The sequence below is a fragment of the Hylobates moloch genome, unplaced genomic scaffold (assembly GCF_009828535.3).
Source record: "Hylobates moloch isolate HMO894 unplaced genomic scaffold, HMol_V3 SCAFFOLD_22, whole genome shotgun sequence".
NCBI classification, from domain to species: Eukaryota; Metazoa; Chordata; class Mammalia; order Primates; family Hylobatidae; genus Hylobates; species Hylobates moloch.
The window spans coordinates 42,554,815-42,576,319 of NW_026652297.1; the positions used below are offsets into that span (position 1 = coordinate 42,554,815).

At 54.1% G+C, this 21,505-nt stretch overlaps 1 protein-coding gene across 2 annotated transcripts in view; it reads left to right on the forward strand.

Moving 5' to 3' along the window:
- Positions 1 to 16,118: 16,118 nt before the first annotated feature.
- ADGRA2 (adhesion G protein-coupled receptor A2) overlaps positions 16,119 to 21,505 on the forward strand; it is a 45,554-nt gene continuing 40,167 nt past the window's right edge. The window contains exon 1 of one of the 2 annotated variants that reach the window (XM_032143634.2): positions 16,119 to 16,773. In XM_032143634.2, coding sequence (XP_031999525.1) covers positions 16,508 to 16,773 — 266 coding nt within the window. In that variant the 5' untranslated portion in view covers positions 16,119 to 16,507. The remainder of the gene's footprint in view (positions 16,774 to 21,505) is intronic. The other variant, XM_032143635.2, reaches the window with a different exon arrangement.

Here is a 21,505-nt window from a genome sequence, read left to right on the forward strand (position 1 = left end):
TGTGTGTACCAAAAATACCCCCCCAAAAATTAGCTGGGCATGGTGGCACGTGCCTGTGGTCCCAGCTACTCCAGAGGCTGAGGTGGGAGAATTGCTTGAGCCTGGGAGGAAGAAGTCACAGTGAGCTGAGATCGCACCACTGCACTGCAGACTGGGTGACAAGATGAGACCCGATCTCAAAACAAAACAAAACAAAAACAGCGAATAAGGAGGAAAGCCAGGGAAGGCTCAATCAGATCTAGATAAGGGAAGGACACCAAAGTGTGTCCAGGGTGTCCCCAGCAGGATGGGATATTTTGCAGAGAGAAAGTTGAGCCAGGTTGTGAGTTTGTCTTTCGTTACGCATGATGGGTGGCAGGTTCGGTTTCTTCCAGATTTTCATGAAAGCCAGTTCCTGGAGTTTGGATGGCTTGCTCGCCTGGATTGGACCCACCTGTGCAGCCTCACAGTCTCTGAAGGCGCTGGGCCCTTGTCTTCCCTGAAGCCAGCCTCAGAAGGCTTGAGACGCCACAAAACCTCCCAATAGTCCATCAAGGCTTTGGTCTCTTGGGGAGCTCCTCACAGATTCTATCACAGTTCTTAAAGCAACCTCTTAATACTCAAATGGTACCCCCCCTTTTGTTTAACATTGATGGCATATTCAGCTCTGTTCTCTATATTCTCTCATTTCACCATCACAACAGCTGGTAGACTTGTGTAGGCTGATAGGCAATGTCCCTTTGTGGATGGGGCACTGGGGCCCAGAGAAGGTTCCGTGTTCTCCTTGTCTGAGGTCAGAGTGAGTTAGTGGCAGGACAAGAAATAAACTCAGGACTTGGCTTTCTGGCCCAGAACATGGTCAGTACTCCACACTGGTATCTTCTATCTCTACCTTTAATAATTGATAAGTGGCATATTCTTAGATGTGCAGCTTTCATTTAAATGAGCCTTATTACCATAAAATAAGTGTGTGTTTCTATTCCAGTGGAACAGTTGAGAATTGACTCATCTTAATGCAGAATAAACTTTGAAACCACAGGCAGTGGGGGTGAGAAGGAAGGAGAGCATTAAACCCAGCCATGAGTGGGATTGGCCTCCCCTCTCGTCATCCCATCTCCCTCCCAAGCTCATTCCTCATGATTCAAGCTAATCTCACAGGCTGCAGGGCTCAGAGTGTGCAACCCTGTGCCTTCCCCCTGAAGCTGGACCAGCAGTGAATTCTGTTCCCCAAGGCTAGGCACACAGGAATGAGGTCAGACAGGACATTCTTAAAATCCAGGACATCTTCATCCTTCGGAAAAGAAGTGGCCGTGTGCATCCCACCAAAGCTTTGAAGGAGGAAGGACTCGCTTACCAATTCCTGAAGGGCTGCAGTAGGAGTGGAATGTCACCAGTGGTGCAAGGGGAAAGAATTTCTCTGGGAACTGTGACTGTCTTTACCATGAAATCAGTTGAATGCTATTACATCAGCCTCATGACTAAGGACAAAAGAATCCAGACTGTCTACCAAAATGTTTTACTAATCTGTCCTCCCCTCAAGGAACACATAGGTAAAGAAAAGGGCTTCCTTTTCCACCCAGTTTGCACCAACGTGTGTAAACTATGGCTCTGTGTGGTTAAGCAGCTACTTACAAGGTAAGGGTCCTTAAACTTAAGTTCCTCTTCTATAATCATGTTGAAGCCTCAAGGGACTGCAGAACTAATGCTTTTTTTTTTTCCTTTAAAGTCCAGCACAGAGCAGCTGAAACGGCACACAGTGGGGACAGCAGGAGGGGCTTTTGGCACTTTTCTTGTATTTAAAATAAATTTTACAAGCCCACACTCCTGAGCCTTGAGATCACAGGGAGCAGAGGCCACTCTGAGTGCTGGAGTGCCTTCTCAAACGGTCCCATCTGCACCAGCTGCCTGGAGACACCGCCTGCTAGCTCCGTGCTGTTCCAGGCTAGTGTCTCCAGCACCCGCCTTCCTAGCAGCCGTACCGCTCTCCAGCCTCAGAGCTAAGCCTGACCCAGCTGCCAATCTCCAAAATAAAATCAGTGTGTGACCTTATTCACCAGATGTACCGAAAAAACAAGCACAAACGAAGGCCAACTTTGAAGCCAAAAAGGGAAGATGAGAAGTGGGAGAGAGAGAGAAAGAGGAGGGGAAAAGAAACTTGGCTAGACATGAAAGATGTCTTGTCTGTCTGTTCCCTATTAGGCGCAATTCTCTTGCAATCTGCAGCCTCCACATAATTCTCTTGACCAGAAACTCTCTGGAGAGATAGTGTCAGAGGAAAAACAAACAGAATAGCATCTTCTGACAGCAAAGTCACTTAAAAACCTATTTGGGAGGGAAGAAGAGAGATGTCAGCACCTCAGGGGAGGGCACTCCTTCACAGCAGGCCACATGTGGAGTTACATTTGCCCTGGGATTGGTCAAGGACAGGCAGGGGCCCAGGAGAGGGTTGATGTGCGAGGGCAAGGCAGTCCCAGGAAGCAAAAGCCCAAGGCCTCTACCCTCCCAGCCCCTCTGATGCCCAAGATCTACCTCTCTGTGGATGGCACACTAAATCCCACAGTGCAGGGCTTTCTACAGCCCCATGGCACACTCAGAGGAATTCAGAAGAACTGCCTTAGAGAAAAGTGGTTCCTTGGCCAGACGTGGTGGCCCCACGCCTGTAATCCCAGCATTTTGGGAGGCTGAGGCGGTAGGATTGCTTGAGGCCAGGAGTTCAAGACCAGCCTGGGAAATGTAGCAAGACCGTGTCTCTAAAAACAATTTAAAAATTAGCTGAGTATGGTGGTGCACACCTGTAGTCCCAGTGACTCAGGAGGCTGAGGCGGGAGGATCGCTTGAGCACAGGAGAGTGAGGCTGCAGTGACTGTGATCACACCATCACACCAGCTGTGATGCACTCTAGCCTGCGTGACAGAGGGAGACTGTCTGTTAAAAAAAAAAAAAAAAAAGGAAGAAAAAGAAAAAAAAAGGTGGGGGGTTCCACTTTGTCAAAACTCCACCTTCCCACTGCTGCTGGGCAGCCACCAGCCAGAGGCTGAGAAGTCAGCTATTGCTGTAAGCCTGTGAGCCAGCAGCCAACTCCCCAGGCAGCAAAGGCCTCTTCTCCTCAGCCCCTTTGACCCGCCTTTGAGCTAAGCAGTCTAGTCCTGGGAAAGCCAGGCCCCAACCCCCCACCCAACAGGAGCCCAGTGGGGAAGGTTCTGGAGGAGTGAGGGAAGCAGGGCAGGAGAGGGTGGCCTTCTGTGCTCAAGTTTCTGGGGCAGGCATCCTGTTATAGGAGAAACTTTTTTTTTTTTTTTAAAGGAAGAAAAACTAATCAGAAGAAAGAAGCAAGCAAGAGCTTTTCCCTGCCTTTCGGACTTGTTTATTACCAAGATATCTGATTTCAGCAAAGGAAACCGGCACTGGAGCAAGGTTTTTATTGGCCGTGAGCAAGAGGAATTCAGGGTTTGCCTTTGATTTAGGCTTCCCTAGAACATGAGGCACTGAGGGCTGCTTGCTGCTTTGATGGAGCAGCCCAGGACTTTGGGGCCCCTCAAATTCCCTGTTTTCTGCAGTGTTGACTCAAAGTCCGGTTGGAAGCTGAGGGTGGAGCAAGCAGCAAGAGTGGAAGGCGGCCTCAAAAACGTTTCAGAGGGATCAAAATAGAGGACAGCAGTTGCAAAGTTCTGAAACTAGAGCCTGAGCAAGGGCCCTGGCCCGCCCTCCCTTCCCCAGGAGTGAGGGGCTGGAGGAGGCCAGGTCTGGTTTGCATGAAAGCGCCATGTTCCAGACTTGTCTCTGACCCACGGAGCTAGGCAAGCTGCAGTCGCAGGGCCGGGGCCTGATGGCTTCAATGTGTGGGGAGGATAAAGCCAGAGATTTGCAGGAGCGGCCTCTGACAGCAGCGCTCCTCAGCTGGGAGGGGCAAGGGCTCTGGGGAGAGGTGAGCAGCTAGGCCACCAGCTCACAGAACTGCAGCTGATCCTCCAGGGCCCCCAGACACCGTCGTACAGAGAGAGCTGCTGTGCAGGGCCTGGAACCCCGGCCAGCCCATCTCTCCCTCAGCTGTGTGGCTGCCTTCCTCTACTGGTTTCCCCGGGAGCATCTCCTGCACAGAGGAAAGGGGAAGGTGCCCTCCTATTTGGGACACCTTGGGTGAGCCTCTCTCTCTTGTTCTCTTTTTTTTTCTCTTTGTATCCTGTCTCTATCTACTTTCCCTCTCATCGCCCTTCTCATCCACCTCCCACAAACTACTGGTGACAGTAAGATCCCCAAACCAAAGAGCTCTAGGTGGCCCTGCGTCGCTTTACTGCTCTGGCCAGCCAGGAGTGTGAGGCAGGAGCTGCCTGAACCCCAGGGCGGCCAGGACAAGGGGCTGGGACTTTGGGGACTGCGCCATTGTAGAGGGCAGCCCCTTGGCAGAACCCTCTGGTGGGGGACGGTGCTGCCTGCGTACAGCTCCCGTCCTGCTCCAGGTTGGTGAGTGGGAGGCCAGGCCTGAAGGAGACACCTCTTCCCCTCCCAGGGTGTAGGGCTTCGCAGGCAGCTGTGTGTGCCCCCTTGTGACCAGTCACGGGCCTGTCTCCAAGACTGCTCACAGGCCCCAGCAGCGCAGTGTGCTGTCCCCGCTCAGCTGTGAGGCCCAGGCCCACGCTGGCAGCCAAGGTGCTGGTTGGGCCTCTGAGCGGAGGCCCAGGGCCTGGGGCAGGGGTGGGGATGGGGAACAGGGCTCTCACTGTGTCCCTGTCAAGGAACCAGTCATCAAAAGGGCTTTATGCAGTCACTTGGAGAACACGTTTACAAGGATAAGGGCTGCAGGAATAAGGAGGTAGCCTGTAAGGGGTGTGGGGAGCTGCTACACACACACACACACACAGATATACACACATACAGATACACACACAGATACAAAGATCCAGATACACACACACAGATACACAGATACAAGTATACACACAGATACAGATACACACACAGAGGTACACACACAGATACACAGATACAGATACACACACAGAGATACACAGATACAGATACACACACAGAGGTACACACACAGATACACAGATACAGATACACACAGAGGTACACACACAGGTACACAGATACAGATACACGCACATAGATACAAAGATCCAGGTACACAGATACAGATAAACACACACATAGATACAAAGATCCAGATACACAGAGATACACACACACAGATACAGATACACACACACAGATACACAGAGATACACAGATCCGGATACACGATATACAGATACACACACAGACACACACATAGATATACACAGATACACAGATACAAATACACACAGAGATACACACAGATACAAGCACATAGACACACACAGATATACACACACAGATACAGATATACACAGAGACACATATATACACACAAAAACACATATGCACACATACACAGACACACACATACCTACACATACACACACATACACAAATATACACAGAGACACACCTACACACACACCCATATATACACTCACACACACACGTACACAAATACACATACACATACAGCCACACACATACACAAATATACACACATACACATGTAGTCACACATATACACATATACACAGAGACACAGCCACACACATACAGGCACACATATACACATACATGCAAACATATACACATATGCACACACATATCCACTTTGTCCGGCTTTGAATCTCAAATCTGTAAATCTGTTCTTTATCAGACAAATTATCTTAGGCCAAATACTTAGCCACTTTGGTGCCTCAGTTTCCTCCTTTGTGAATAGGAGTGATCTTAAGGGTAACTACTCATGGCATTGCTGTGAAGATTAAATGTGGCCATACATGGAAAGTGCCTCACACAAAGCCTGGCGCTGGTGAAAGTTCAGGTCGGCTGTTCTGCTGGCCCCAGCTGTGTTGGGCTTTGCAGTCAGCTTGAACCTCCCTGGAGAAATGGGGTGGAACTCTGATGGCCCAAACAGATAAGGACTGTCAGAAACACTGCTGGGCCTTCAGACATGAAACCTGATCTTCTAAGGCTGGGGAGGAAGGAGGACCCTCCACAAGGCAACTGAAACTCCAAGTCCTCAAGCCAAGCTGCCTTCATGGCACTCACAGAGCCCCGCTGACATAACCAGCCTGGACACGGAGAGGGGGAAAGGCCCCGCTTTTCCCCTTAATGCTGCCCAAACATGGACATCCAAGCCTTCCTGAGTGTTCCCCAGCTTTCAGCTAAAGACCTAACTAAAGACTGAGGCCTAAAAACAGCAAAATCAGCCGAGAGTGAAACCAAAACCAAATACCCTGGCTCACACGCCCTGGGCATCCAGACTCCAGCACACACCCAAACTCCTCAAAGTGCAGGCACAGGACAGGGGCCTGGACAGAGGGGCTCCTCTTGCTTCCCACATCTCTCCCAACCTCAACCCAGGCCTTCCAGGGCCACAGGGCAGCTGACAGGGCTTAGGAAATAGAGCCCACAACTGCCTGCACAGAAGCCTGGCCTTCTCCTTCTGGGTGAAGACCCAGGGCCCCCTGAGGCGAGAGAGAGAGAGTGTGTGTGTGAGAGAGACAGAGAGAGAGAGAGAGAGCAGGAGAGGAAAGGAGGAAGGAAAGCACCAAGCAAGGTGAAGGAGCGGGCGTGGTGTCTCACGCCTGTAATCCTAGCACCTTGGGAGGCCGAAGTGGGCAGATCACCTGAGGTCAGGAGTCCGACAACAGCCTGGCCAACATGGTGAAAACTTGTCTCTACTAAAAATACAAAAAATCAGCCGGGCATGATAGTGGGCACCGGTAATCCCAGCTACTGGGGAGGCCAAGGCAGGAGAATTGCTTGAACCCAGGAGGTGGAGGTTGCAGTGAGCCTAGATGGCACCACTGTACTCCAGCCTGGGTGACACAGCAAGACTGTCTCAAAAAAAAAAAAAAAAAATGTGGAGGAGAGAGGGAGATGACAAAAGAGACACACACAAAAGGACCAGTGTGTCCCACACGGTGGCTTACACCTGCCATTCCAGTGTTTGGGAGGCCGAGGCAGGAGGATTGCTTGAGCCCAGGAGTTCAGGACCAGGCTGGGCAACATAGCAAGACGCCTGTCTCTACACAAATTTAAAAATTAGCCAGGGTTGGTGGCACATGCCTGCAATCCCAGCTACTCTAGAGGCTAAGGCAGGAGGATTACTTGAGTCCAGGAATTGGAGGCTGCAGTGAGCTATGATGGCGCCACTGCACTACAGACTAGGTGACAGAATGAGACCCATCCCTAAAAAACAAAAAAAAAGGTCAGCCCTAGCGAGCCATCAAGAGTCCAGCTGCTGCTAGGAATTGAGGTTCTGTGCATGGATGGACTTTTCCAGCAAATTAAAAATCCAAGCTGCCATCAGCCTGGGCTGTGTGCTAATGAGGGCACTTCTCAGGCTGCAGCATGACAGGGGTTGGGGTCCAAGTGCTCCAGGGTGGGTGGAGTGGTCTGTGGGAAGAAGGCAACAGTGACTCCGAGAAGCTGGTGGGAAATCTGCGGAGAGCCACAGCTCTGAAAACCAGGAGGCCTGGTGGGCAGCTCCTAAATGCTGGATTGGAAAACCCATCCTCAGACAGGGTTGATCTCTCAGGGCACTAAGCCCGTTCCGTGACTGCTTCAACAAAGAGCAGAAAACTCAAAGCAGAAACTGTCCAACTCCACCGCCTCTGGGGAGCAGGACTGGGAGGGCCCGCGGCCTTTTCATCACAAGCTCTTCCAGGCTAGTCCACGTTTTAGCCACATGTGTGTGTTGCTTCGATAAAAATGAGTTTCTTAAACAGTGGTGAGAGCTGGAGGCAGGCACACTTTTGAGGTTGGCCTCAACCTCAGGCTCCCCGCCACAGGCCCGGCAGAGGGGGCTCCCACCCCTCACTCGCACCAGCCCCCACCTGGCCCAGTGCCCTGGGGATGACCCCAAACGCTCCAAGCTGCCCGGGGTGTTCCCTACCCCTCCTCCTGCCTGGAAGAACGCCTGCAACTTTCTCCACCAGCCGGCTCTGCGCTCCTCTCTGGTTCCCTTCCATGGCGGTTCAGGCCTCCTGCGGGGTATGGGGGTGCAGACGGGTCAGCGGAGCAGAGATCTGCACCTGCCAACACTCACCCACAACAGGGCACCGCAGCAGGGGGCATGAGCAGGGTCATCGGGGAGCAGCAGCCATCGGGGAGCCCAGGCTCACCCCAGCTCCTCCATCAAGTGACCCCATTCCATCACAGAAAGAAGCGAGACCAAATGAAGCCCCCACCCAACACATGTGCACGCATGCACGCACACATGCACACACCCTCTCTCCCCACCCCAACACGTGCACGCACGCACACACACATGCACACATCCTCTCTGAGTGCCAACGTCCTCATCTGTGAAAGGCAATAGCCACATATGGCATGGTGTGAGGGTTAAACCAGACACCACACGTGATGGGCCTTACGGCCTCTCCCTCATCCTCTATATTTTCTTTTCTACAACATGAAAGCCACACATCCACACACCTGTGCAAAAATGCTGGCCTCATAACCCCTACTCGCCCCTCTGTCGCCCCCTCTCCCCACCCCATCCCCCATGCTCGCACACACCCTTCTCTTGGCCAGAGCCGCCTCCATCCTTCTGAGACCTGAATGTCTAACCCCATGGGGCTCAGGGAAAGGGGTGCTGGCCTGCGGCGGGTACTCATCATCTTGGCTGCCTCTGGGGAAAAAAGGCTGGTGATGGAGCAGCCCCTTGCATGGGCCTGGAACAGGTTATAGACCATGCCCCCAGGAGCCCTGAAACCAGATGGGAAGCCAGGCCTGCATGGGCATGGCTCCCTCAATTCCCCGAAAGGACCCTCCCTGTTGTGGCCTGGTAAGGCTGCAGATGGGAAAGCCTCCTGAGTCCTTATCCATCCATAAGACCCTGGGCAAGAGAGAGCCACACTTTCCCCTGAGCTCCGAGGAGCCTGGGAGCTACCAGGGGAGGAACAGGAGGAGGAAGGGAGGGTGAAGGCCGGGCCTGTAGCCCTCAGCGGCTCTCTCCCTCCTTCTCCCCTGTACTCCCTCCAGCAAGGCAGATCTTGCCTCTGTCTAAGGTGCCAACTTCTTCCCTGCCCAGAGTTTGGGAAGGCTCCCTGCTGCTCTCTTTACCCAGCTAACGCCTGTTGATCCTTCAGGTCAGCTTAGCCATTACATCCTCAGAGAGGCCTTTCCTGATCCTCATGGAAACAAGGCTTCTGCCCCGATCCTCTAATGCCCCCTTTCCCTTCACAGCACTGACACAATGTCGAATTATAGTCATATGTGTCCGTGTTTGCTCAATAACTGCCTCTCAGGGCAAGGCGCAGTGGCTCATGCCTGTAATGCCAACACTCTGGGAGGCCGAGGTGGGAGCATTGCTTGAGGCCAGGAGTTTAAGACCAGCCTGGGCAACATAGCGAGACCCCATTTCCACACACAAAATTTGTTTAATTAACCGGGTGTGATGGAGTGTGCTTATACTCCGAGCTACTTAGGAGGCTGAGGCAAGAGGATCACTTGAGCCCAGGAGTTTGAGGTAACAGTGAGCCACGATCACACCACTGCACTCTAGCCTGTGAGACAGAACAAGACCCTGTCTCTAAAAAAAAATAATCAAATAGCTGCCTCTCCTGGACTGTCAACTCCACAAGGTCAGTGACTGTGTCTTTCTTGTTTACCATGAAATCCATAGCACCTAGCAGAGCGACAAGTCAAACTCTTTGATTTCCTCCCGAAATCTTACCCTTCCCGAGTCTTCTCCAGCTTAAGAAATGGTCATTCTATTCTTCTCATGGCTCATGCCAAACACCCAAGAGGACGTTCTTGACCAATGCTTCTGACACCCCTCTTCCCATGTGTTGGAAAATCCTGTGGGACTCCACCTGCAGGCTACATCGGGATCCAGCCCCTTTTCACCTCCTTCCCCATCCCCTTTGTCCAAGAGACCTCCACTGGCCTGTGGGCCTGGCCTCCTCACTGTCTCCTGTTCCCCCACTGGTCCCATCACTCTTGATCCTCCACAGAGACAGCACAGAGGCCATTTATTTATGTATTTATTTGAGACGGACTCTTGCTCTGCCGCCCAGGCTGGAATGCAACAGCACAATCTCCGCTCACCGCAACCTCCGCCTTCTGGGTTCAAGCGGTTCTCCTGCTTCAGCCTCTTAGCCACTGTGGTCATCGTGCAGGAAGTAGTCCTCATCAGCAGGACTGCGAGAAGATTTCACTTAAAGGATAAATTGGACTTTAATAGAGACAGAGATTATGACCCTTTCCTGCAGGAATGTCTGAATTATGCTGAGGTACCTTGTATGTGGTGGAATCAGATCACCAAAGAGAAGCCTTCACAGGCCTAAATATTTATATACATAGCATCCAACAGTTCTGATTCATTCCCTCATGAGTTTTTCTCCCTCATGAACACCCAACAAGGTGTTCATGCTGCTCCAATAGGACCAGCAGCTCAGCTGTCCCCACAGGGAGGTGCAAGACAGGAACAGAGCTCAGAGGAAGCCCCAGAGAGCCATCTTGCGAGGGAGGTGGGGGCAGGGGGTCACCTTGTCATTCTGAGCTAATGGAACCCTGGAGAAATGCCACGTTTGCGTTCTCGAGCCAATTATGGGCCATTGTCTCAACCACTGCTGACCTGAGTCTGATTGTTAAAATCTGAAAAACAACAAGGCACAGAAGGAAATTAGAAAACCTTAGCATTAAACGGTAAGGCCAGGCATAGTCTAGGCACACGCCTGCAATCCCAGCACTTTGGGAGGCTGAGGTGGAAGGATTGCTGGAGCCCAGGAGTTCAGGGCTGATGTGACCTCTGGTCACAGCACAGCACTCCACCCTGAGTGACAGAGCAAGACCCTGTCTAAAAAAAAAAAAAAAAAAAAGGTGAACAGCCTTGGTGAGGCCCTCTGACACACCACAGAAGAGAAGAGGGCCTGGTGCTGGGAGCTTGTTAGCTGTTGTCACCCCCAGCACCTCTGCATGCTTACAGTCTGTATATTCCTCTTTTTTATTTGTTTGGTTTTTTTTGAGACAGAGTTTCACTCTTGTTGCCCAGGCTGGAGTGTAATGGCACGATCTCAGCTCCACCTCCTGGGTTCAAGCGATTCTCCTGCTTCAGCCTTCCAAGTAGCTGCGATTACAGGCACGCACCACCACACCCACTAATTTTTTTTTTTTTTTTTTTGAGATGGAGTCTTGCTCTGTCGCCAGGCTAGAGTGCTGTGGTGCAATCTCGGCTCACTGCAACCTCCAACTCCCTGGTTCCAGGGATTCTCCTGCCTCCACCTCCCAAGTAGCTAGGATTACAGGCACGTGCCACCACGCCCGGCTAATTTTTGTATTTTTAGTAGAGATGGGAGGTTTCACCATGTTGGCCAGGATGGTCTCGATCTCCTGACCTCGTGATCCGCCCACCTTGGCCTCCCAAAGTGCTGGGATTACAGGCATGAGCCACCATGCCCGGCAGTCTGTGTATGTTCTTTATCTACCCATTACTTTCTCCTAGCTTAGTAGTGAAGTTCCTTCAGGAAGTTTCTCCATTCCCAGACTCTATTAGGGAAAAAGCCAAGTGTGTCTTGGTTCTACTACCAGCTATGGGTTAAGAGTTGACATCTCTAAAGGTTTTGCTCAGAGAAGGCCAGAGAATCAAAGTTAAAAAAAAAAAAAACCACAAGGGGTGCCAGGCGTGGTGGCTCACACCTGTAATCCCAGCACTGTGGGAGGCTGAGGTGGGTGGATCACCTGAGGTCAGGAGTTGGAGACCAGCCTAGCCAACGAGGTGAAACCCCGTCTCTACTAAAGATACAAAAAATTAGCCATGCATGGTGGCGTGCACCTATAATCCCAGCTACTCGGAAGGCTGGGGCAGGAGAATGCTTGAACCCGGGAGGTGGAGGTTGCAGTGAGCCGAGATCATGCCATTGCATTCCAGCCTGGGTAACAGAGCAAGACTCCGTCAAAAAAAAAAAAAAAAAAAAAAAAAAAAGGGGGGGAAGTGAAACTCTTGGGAGATGACAGAGTACAGCAGTTAAAAATTTTGTCTCTAGGCCAGGCACCATGGCTCATGCTTGTAATCCCAGTACTTAGGGGGGCCTGAGGCAGGAGGATCACTTGAGGCTGGGAGTTTGAGACCAGCCTGGGCAACATAGCGAGACCCCATCTCTACAAAAAATTTAAAAATTAGTCGGGCGTGGTGGCACATGCCTGTGGTCCCAGTTACTCAGAAGGCTAAGGTGGGAGGATTACTTGAGCCTGGGAGTTCAAGGCTGCAGTGAGCTATGCTTGTACCATTGCATTCCAGCCTGGGCAACAGAGAGAGACCCTGTCTCAAAAAATTTTTCGACTTTGGTTCCAGGAGTCCATATCTTGGTTCCGTTACTTACTAGCTATATATTCTTGGGTGAGGTACTCTTTGGGTTCCGTGATCCCAAACTTTGGAGGCTGAGGTGGCGGATCATTAAAGAGCCCGGCCAAATGGCCAAACCCCTCTACTAAAAAACCATGGTGGCGGGCAGCTAGTTGGGAGGCTGAGGCAGGAAAATTGAACCTTGAACCCAGGAGGTGGAGGTTCCAGTGAGCCAAGACCATGCCATTGCACTCCAGCCAAGAGCGAAACTCTGACTCAAAAAAAAAAAAAAAAAAAAAAAAAGGTCCTCACTCTGTTTTGACAACTAAATGAGCTAATTCTTTTTTTTTGAGATGGAGTCTCACTCTGTCCCCCAGGCTGGAGTGCAGTGGTGCAATCTCGACTCACTGCAGCCTCCGCCTCCCAGGTTCAAGCAATTCTCCTGCCTCAGCTTCCCAAGTAGCTGGGATTACAGGCGCCCGCCACCATGCCCAGCTAATTTTTGTATTTTTAGTAGAGACAAGATTTTGCCCTGTTGGCCAGGCTGGTCTCGAACTCCTGGCCTCAGGTGATCTGCCCGCCTCAGCCTCCCAAACTGCTGGGATTACAGGCATGAGTCACCGTGCCTGGCTAAATCAGCTAATTCTTATGAAATGTACTCAACAAGCGCTTAGCACATAATAAGCACTCAGTGGATGTCCACGTTCCTTATGTGCCTCCCACGGTAGCTCCAATCTGCTCAGTCTCAGAGAGATCAGCTAGCAGCTAGCTCCCGGCAAACTTCTTTCGAGAGGGAGATGGCAGATATGAGCCCCTAGACTCTTAGGGGAATAAGGTCTCATAGAGTCCGGTAGATTACATTCTTGCCCAGATTAAACGGACTCTTTCAGAAAGTCCCCTCTCCCTTGCTCTGGTCGGACTTAATTCAGCCTTGTCTCTGTGATCACCACTGAAGAACTTATCACCTCCCATCAAGGTGTGTTTAATTGGTCAGGCTCCCTAGCAGATTTTTTGAGGTCTGGAACTAAATTCGAGTCATTCTCCTATCTCAAACAAACCTCAAAACAAAAAGATTTTGATGTGGGCAATTCATTCACTCCTTCCTGCACTTCTGAGGAGAGGTCTGCAGGAAGCTTCCCAGGGGAAAGGCTCCCTCTGGCTCAAGAAGAAAGCACTTAAAAAGGAACCATGGCTGGGCACAGTATACTAGAAATAAGAACAAAAAAGGATTAAAACATGCTCATGGCAGGTTGCGGTGGCTCACTCCTGTAATCCCAGCACTTTGGGAGGCCAAGCCAGGAGGATTGCTGGAGTCCAGGAGTTTGAGACCAGCCTGGGCAACATGGCGAGACCCCCATCTCTACAAAACATTAAAAAAAATTAGCCGCGTGCAATAACACACCTGTAGTTCCAGCTACTTGGGAGGCCGAGGTGGGAGGATTGAACCCAGGAGATCGAGGCTGCAGTGTTCCTGCCACTGCACTCCAGCCTGGGTGATAGAGCCAGACCTTGTCTCACACGTACACAAAAAAAAGGAATCAGAAAATAAGTTCCTACCCTTGGACTCCAGTCTCAGTGACTCAGTTTCTTCATCCATACTTGCAAAATAAGAAAGTAACCTTCACTTCATCACCTCCCTGGGTGGGTTAGAAGTCAAATGTGGTGACCCTCAGGACAGGCCAGTGTTTTGTAAATGTCTCCATCAGACATTTCATTCCTAGTGGTGGGGAAGCCTCGCCTCATTAAATGGCCTTTGGCCTCTGTTCAGCCTCCAGGAGTGGGTGTTCCAGTAGAATTCCTCTTTAGACTTTGAGTGTCTTCATTTAGCCAAAGGAAATCACAGAAAAGCTATATGACCCAGGCCAGAGATCTCAGAGTCTTCCTTGCCTGTGAACAGGAGGGCTGCACAGCCCTGCCTATGGGCTGCGGCTCTGCTGTCAGCTCTTTCCTGAGGAATGCAGCCTGGGCCACCGCCTGCGAGGGTTCCTGCTGGGGGAGTCCATTCCCCTTCTGCCTTCCTCCATTTGCAGTCACTATTTATTTATCTTCGGAAGTTCAAGGAACCAGAGAGCCTGCAACTGGGGGAGATCTGTGGAGCCAGGGAGGGAAAGTGAAGAGGCCAACGTCTAGGCCCCTGCCTGCCACCAATGCCAACGGGCAAGAGAGAAAAGCCACTTCCCTGCATAGTCAGGGTAGTCTTGGCTGACAGGCACAGGCGCCCTGGAAAAGGCACCACCGCACACCAGCAGGGCTAAGCTCACTGAAGAAGGTGGCGCTCACCTTGGGGACCGCTTGGGTCATAGACTGAAGGAGGGGGAACGGGAGTCCTGCCCCATCCTGGCAGCTCTATTAAGCAATAGAAAGGTGAGCCTCTGTGGGGAAACAGAGGAAGCAGACCCCTGGGCTGCACTTCTTACTGCCTGTCCCCAGCCCTGGTTCTGGTGTACTGCAGGCCGTTTTTTTTTTTTTTTTTTTTTTTTTTTTTTTTTTTTGAGACGGAGTCTCACTTTGTCACCAGGCTGCAGTGCAGTGGCACGATCTCAACTCACTGCAACCTCCACCTCCTGGGTTCAAGCAATTCTCTTGCCTCAGCCTCCCAAGTAGCTGGGATTACAGGCGCCCACCACCACTCCCGGATAATTTTTGTATATTTAGTACAGACAGGGTTTCATCATGTTGGCCAGGTGGATCTCAAACTCCTCACCTCAAGTGATCCGCCTGCCTCGGCCTCGAAAAGTGCTGGGATTACAGGTGTCAGCCACCGCGTCCGGCCTGCAGGCAGCTTTATACCCACCACTAGTTGTCAAGGTCACCCCTGCCACTACCAGTCCTCTGCGTTTGGAAACCATGTGCCCCTCCCCCCCCACCACACTCTCTTATTTTAATGCCACTATTTACTGGGCATCTAATGCCACTCTATAAACTGGGCAGCAGGCAGAGCCCCATTTCAACCCCAGAGATCTGCTACCCCAGCAAGCTAGGGACTGGTCCAAGGTCAGACAGTAATAAGAGGCAGAGCCGAGTCTGGAATAGGGGTCTCCAGACTCACTGTGCAGTGCTGTTTCCACATCCTGCTGCAAAGCCCTGCTCCACCTCATCTACTTTTCCCTTGTCCCACTCACTGTCCCCGAAACACACACACACACACACACACACGCACACACACACAGCGTTGTGGAAAATGTAGGAGGCCCAGTCTAGCCTTGTCTGCCTTGGCCTTTGACCTCTCCTTGGCCGAATGACATGCACACCCCGCTGAGCGAGGTCACCGCAGCGGCGGAGGGTCTGCTGCCTCCTCATCTCGGCTGCCATCCTCCTGCGGCTGCCTCCACCGGAGCTGGAGGGAGAGTGAGAGCCGACTTCCAGACTGATCATCGTGTCAGGGGCCAAAGGAAACCTCAGAGCCTTCCACCAAGTTCAACCCAAAACAGGGCGCCCCAGACGTCTCTGTCCAAGCCCGCGGGTCCAGGAGGGCCCCAGCAGCCTGGAGGTGCAAGCTGCACCAGCACGGGCGAGGGAAATTTTGTGCAAGGCGGTGGTGGTCGGCTCAGAGGTCTGAGATAGGTTGCGGAAAGGAAGGGTCCTGGCCCGGGGCGCGGGGACAAGCGGGACAGGAGTGTTGGTGCAGGGCGGGCGCGGGGACCAGAGTCCTCAAGCCAGCTGGCCCGCCCCCACTCGGCAGAGGGCCTCGGCCTGGCCTCGTGCCGGGCGGCGCTAGGGCCCCGCGGAAGGCCCGGGCGGGCGGGGACCGGCGGCGGGAGCGGCGCGGCGCGGAGCAGCCTCCATCCATGGCACGGAGCGGCGGCGGCGGCGGCGGCAGCAGGAGCCCAGTGCGATCCGCTAGGTCCCAGCCCAGCGCCCAGCGAGCAGGCGACGCGGAGGGGCCGGGCCTCCAGTGGCCCGAGGGCCGAGCGCTGCGACTCCGGCCGCGCAGCCGGGGGTTGCCCGCGCTGCGCTGACAGCCGCGCCCGCGTCCTCCCCGCCGGGGCGCTCGCCGGACATGCCCCCGGGGCGCGGCGGCGGGGACCCCGGGGCTCGCCTCCGCCCAGGGCCCCCCTCCACGCCCTCGGGCGCCCCGGGCCCCCGCTGAGCACTCCTCCCGCACGCCTGGGTCCCTCCCGCCGGCGCGCAGCCGGGCCCCAGCGCTGTGGGTCCCCGCGGGGCGATGGGTTGATGGGCGCCGGGGGACGCAGGATGCGGGGGGCGCCCGCGCGCCTGCTGCTGCCGCTGCTGCCGTGGCTCCTGCTGCTCCTGGCGCCCGAGGCGCGGGGCGCGCCCGGCTGCCCGCTACCCATCCGCAGCTGCAAGTGCTCGGGGGAGCGGCCCAAGGGGCTGAGCGGCGGCGTCCCTGGCCCGGCTCGCCGGAGGGTGGTGTGCGGCGGCGGGGACCTCCCGGAGCCTCCCGAGCCCGGCCTGCTGCCTAACGGCACCGTTACCCTGTGAGTACCCTACCAGGCCAGTTCCGCCCGAGCCGGGACTGGGGACGAAAGGAGGCGAGACGGGAGGAGTGGGAGCAGGGGGAAGGGGGCTATCCCCCCACTTCAGAGAGTCCTGGACAGGCCTGAGTTCAGGCCCCCAGAGGGGAATATTGGAGGAGCAGGGGAGAGACTGGGGCTCCAGGAGTGTGGAGGCGGGAAGGAGCTGCGGGGGACAGGCGCACCCCAGAGAAAGGCACCGCAGGCGCCCACTCACCTGCACAGGTGAAGTGGAGGGCACGCCTGCAGGGAACCCACGCCCCGGATTTCCAGCCTGGACTAGGGTTGCGGACTTTGGGGACCTGAGAAGGGTGAGAGCGGGGAATACTCAGGAAAGATCGACGCCCGTGGCCAGGAGGGGGCTGTGGTCCTAACCACTACGGACGCGTCCCGGACTGGGCTGGAGGAGTCTCCGGATTTACCTGGCTGGCCTTGTCCCTTCAATTGGGGTCATCCCATCCATGCACCCTGGCCTGCCAGCGCCGCTTCCAGCCGGTCTCCTTAAGGCAAGGGGAGGCTGGTCTCGGAAAAGTCGGCCCTTGGAATGCGGGCGCTTCTGGGCTGCAGGAGACCCTAGCGTCCCCATCCCTCTAGAGGCCCCTCTCCCGCGGCGCCGTTCGTGCTGTGAGCTCAGTACTGGGTCCCGCGTCCTTGCCTCTCCTTTGCCTCCCCTGGAAGTAACTCGAGCTTTGGCTGTTTCTTGATTGACTTTGCGCAAAGATTGCGAAGAAAGAAACGCGGCTGGGGAAGCAGGGTTCCCTCACCGCAGCCCACCCGGGCCTCCTTCGGCGACTTCCCTTAGTCAGGGCCTCAGTACGCCTTTGCTTTGCTGGCAGCGAGCGCGGCAGCACCGCAACCCGACCCCAAGCCTCCTGCAAGGGGGTCGCAAGTCCCAGCAGCCGCGCGAGCATTGGCGACCCCTCCCCACCGCAGAGATTTCCTGCGCCGACCACGTGCTCGCAGCTCCACGCACGCCGTGGACTTGAGGGTTGGGCCCCCGCGGCCGCCGCTTCCTTTCCTGTCCCAAATCCAGCCTAAGAGCCTCTTCCCTTTCCCTGTCCTCCTGACCCCAGTGGCAACCGTTTCTCCACTGCCCCTTGCCCGGAGTCCGGGCTGGCCCAGTCTTTTCGATTGTGTCCAGAACAATACAGTAACGCCTCTGGTTGGGTGAGTTCAGAGGCTGCCCGCTTCCTGACAGGACACAACTGGTCAGCCTCTGACGCTGGCCGCCCGGCCTGCATTTTCCCCGGCCCGGGTGTGTGTGTGCATGTGTGTGCCTTAGGGGTGGAGGCGGTGTGTCTGCTCGCTGCCGCCTCTCTGCTGCTCAGGGTAAGGCCGTGGCCAGGGAAGGCACCTGTGGCTGTTTAGGGCAGCTCTCTCTGACTGTCCGCTGGGGTTTGAGGGTCCAGGCAGGCCTGGGCATTCCCCAGCTCACTTAGTTCTGGAGGAGAAAAATGCTTGCTCTGCGGAATAGTCGGTAGCGTCTGCGTAAGTCCCAGCTGCATAAGAATTCAGAGCTGAGGCCGGGTGCAGTGGCTCACGCCTGTAATCCCAGCACTTTCAGAGGCAGAGGCGGGTGGATCATGAGGTCAGGAGTCCAAGACCAGCCTGACCAACATGGTGAAACCCCATCTCTACTAAAAATACAAAAATTAGCCGGGCGTGGTAGCGCGCGCCTGTAATCCCAGCTACTCAGGAGGCCGGAGGCCGAGGCAGGAGAATCGTTTGAACCCAGGAGGCGGAGGTTGCAGTGAGCCGAGATCACGCCATTGCACTCCAGCCTAGGCGACAGAGCAAGACTCCGTAAAAAAAAAAAAAAAGGAATTCAGAGCTGAGAGTTGTGCGTGCATGTGTGCACGCTCTTGTGTCTGCTCATGCACATATGTGGGATGTGTGTTCTCTGTGTGTCTCTGTGTCAGGGTTAGGGGATCCTAACATATCAAAGGCAGAAGGAAGTGGGGGAGGCCATGGATAGAAAGGCAGTTTTGCAATACATCTTAGAATGATCAGACCATGGTTAATTCCTATCCACGCCACTCCACGGAGAGAGCTGGGCCAGCTCTTGGTAAGAATACATTAGAACCGGATGGCAGCAAAGGTGACCCCTAGCTCACCCTCCAATCCCAAATCCTCCCAGGCCACTGACCCATCAGGCTTAGGACAGGATACCCTTTAAGGAGCAGGAGCAGCCCCCCGAGCCTGGCTCTGGATGTCCCCACAGGGACACAAACAGGGCAGGCCAGGGACGTCCCGGAGAGCCCACGGGTCCTTCAGCCTGGAGGGTAATGGAATCCCCAGCCACAGACTTACTGCTTAGCTCTCCCACCAGACTTCGCATAATCCTCATCCTCATGGCACCCCCCAATCCCCACCAGCTGGCTTTGAAAAGAAAAAGAACCCAGGCTCTCCTTCAGCAGAAGCTGGGCAAAGGTTCCCTCCTCTGAGGCTCAGTCCCTCCAGCACCCCCACACCCACCCCAGGATGCATCTTGAGGGAGGGAGCAGGAGAAAGTCTGTGTAGGGGCTTAAAGGGGACGATCTGTCTCCTCCCCATCGGGAAGGGTTACAGCCAACAGCCCTCTAACAACAACAAAAACCCCAGGTTAACAAGAGAAAAGCATAACTCATGTATTACTGTTACGCACACACGTGTGCACGGGAGTCAATAAGGCTGAAATGCTCTCTCCACAGAGGAGAGATGTATGGACTGGGAGGTGGGAGGTGGCTGGCAGGTGATGGGACTCCGGAGAAGGTGAGCTGCACAGAAGCAAAAGGTGGTTTCAATATGCGGATTTATGCGGATCACACCTCTCAGGTGATCTCTCAGAGCTCTCCGAGTAGATGAGAAGTCTGGGTGCAGTGACGATTCCCAGACTCTTCTCCTGCTCTGTCTTGGTTATTTGCTGAGATCTCTAGGGAGTAGGTATTTAGACCATTGCCTTTATTTCGGGGAGAAGTTTTCTCCATCAGATAAGGGAATTCCAGGGAGAGTGCCCCATCCCTGTGCAGGGGGAACAGGGGACAAGATAAGTTAGGAGGATCTTGGTTCTGAGCTCCAAGTTTTGAGGCCCCTAAAGTCTCTCAGTGTGTCAAAGTGTCTGGTCTTTGGGGTATCGCTCTCTGAGACCCTGCATCTGGGAAGGAGGGGGCTGCCGCTTCTTTTGCCTAGCAGCAAAACCAGAGGACAAGATCTGAGAGCCGCCCCACGCAAATGGCCAGACTCATTTCCAAATTCCTCCTTCGTGCTTTATTTATTTTTTTTCCTGCCACGAACATTTTCCTTTTCACCTTTTAGCTTGTCACCTGGTGCAAATAAAACTGGAGCCATTCATTTTTGTGTTTTGGCTTTATCCTCCCTCCCCATCTCCCCCACATTCCCGTGGAAGACCTTTTTTTTTCCTCCAAGATGGGGCCCCAGGGCACTCAGGATTGATCCTTGGGGAGTCTGAGTGCTGGGGGCTGTTCAGGCATGAAGGTGGGGTCCCTGTCTGCGGAGAGCCTCCTCCTGCACTCTGAGAAAGCCTTCCTGCAGTCAGAGGCGACCCCGTTCACAGTCCCGTTTACCGCATGGAAAGCCCTCCTGCCACCTCCACCCATTATCTCAACTCTGCCTTCTGTTTTTGCATCCCCCGTCTCCCCCATCCTTTGCATTTTTTTCTCTAGTGGATTTTCATTCGCAGTTTTCCAGGAAAGCTGAGCTCTTGGCTTCCTTCCTGATCCCTCTGTCCCACCCCACCCCCCAGGCTCCCAGCCCAGTCTGCAGGGCAGCTGTGGGCACCCATGCTTCTGAACAGAGAGAGCAGGAGCCTTTGTGGGCCTCCCCCAGGGAAAAGGTCCCATGGGGGGTGGCTTATGACCGGGAGAACCTGGGTGTGGGAGGAAGGTGCAGACCACTGTGAGCCCCACTATTACTCGAGAGCAGCTGAGGGCTGAGGTTGTCAGCTCTGGGAGTGAGTGAGGGGGAAGGGGGCTGAGGATAAGGAATTCCAGGAAAGGACTGTTTGTAGATAACTCCAGAAGGAAATCTATGAAGACCTCCTAGGACATCTGAGCAGGCACTCTGAGGATACCAGCCAGTGTCATAAATTCCCAGACAGCCTGGGCTCCAAAGGATCTTAGCGATAAGGAAGTCCAGTCTCACATCTTACAGCTGAGCAAACCGAGGCCAGGAGAAGAAGGGTGCCTTGCTGACAGTCACACAGCCGGCTGGGGCTGGCGCCGGGATGGGCATTGCATTCCTGCCAGGTGAGGGCCTCGCTGCTCACCTGGCTGAACTTGGGACCCATTAGACACAAAAGACGCTTAAAAAAACCCAGTTCCTTCCCAGCAGGATCTGAGCCCTCTTGACCTGGGAACATTCCAGGCTGGGCAAGGAGAGGTCACTTTGAATTTCCCCAGAACAGGCAAACCCTCAACCTGCTCGGCCTCCCATTCAGGAAAGCGGGGGTGCCCACCACGCAGGCTGCCCACCTAGGGGAGAAGAGGCTGTCTGCCGCAGGTGTGCCCAGTACAGGCTGGGTTCTTCTGCTGGGAGTTCAGTGGTCTTGGTGGGGGAATTTGAGGAAGATGGGCCTCAGGGAAGTTGTTCTTGAGCACAGATCTCCCTCTGGACCTCCAGCTGCTGGCTGGGACTCACTTCAGGGCCCCTCGTTACAGCCACCAGGATCCAGTTAGGGGAATTTGGGCAAAGTGTGCCA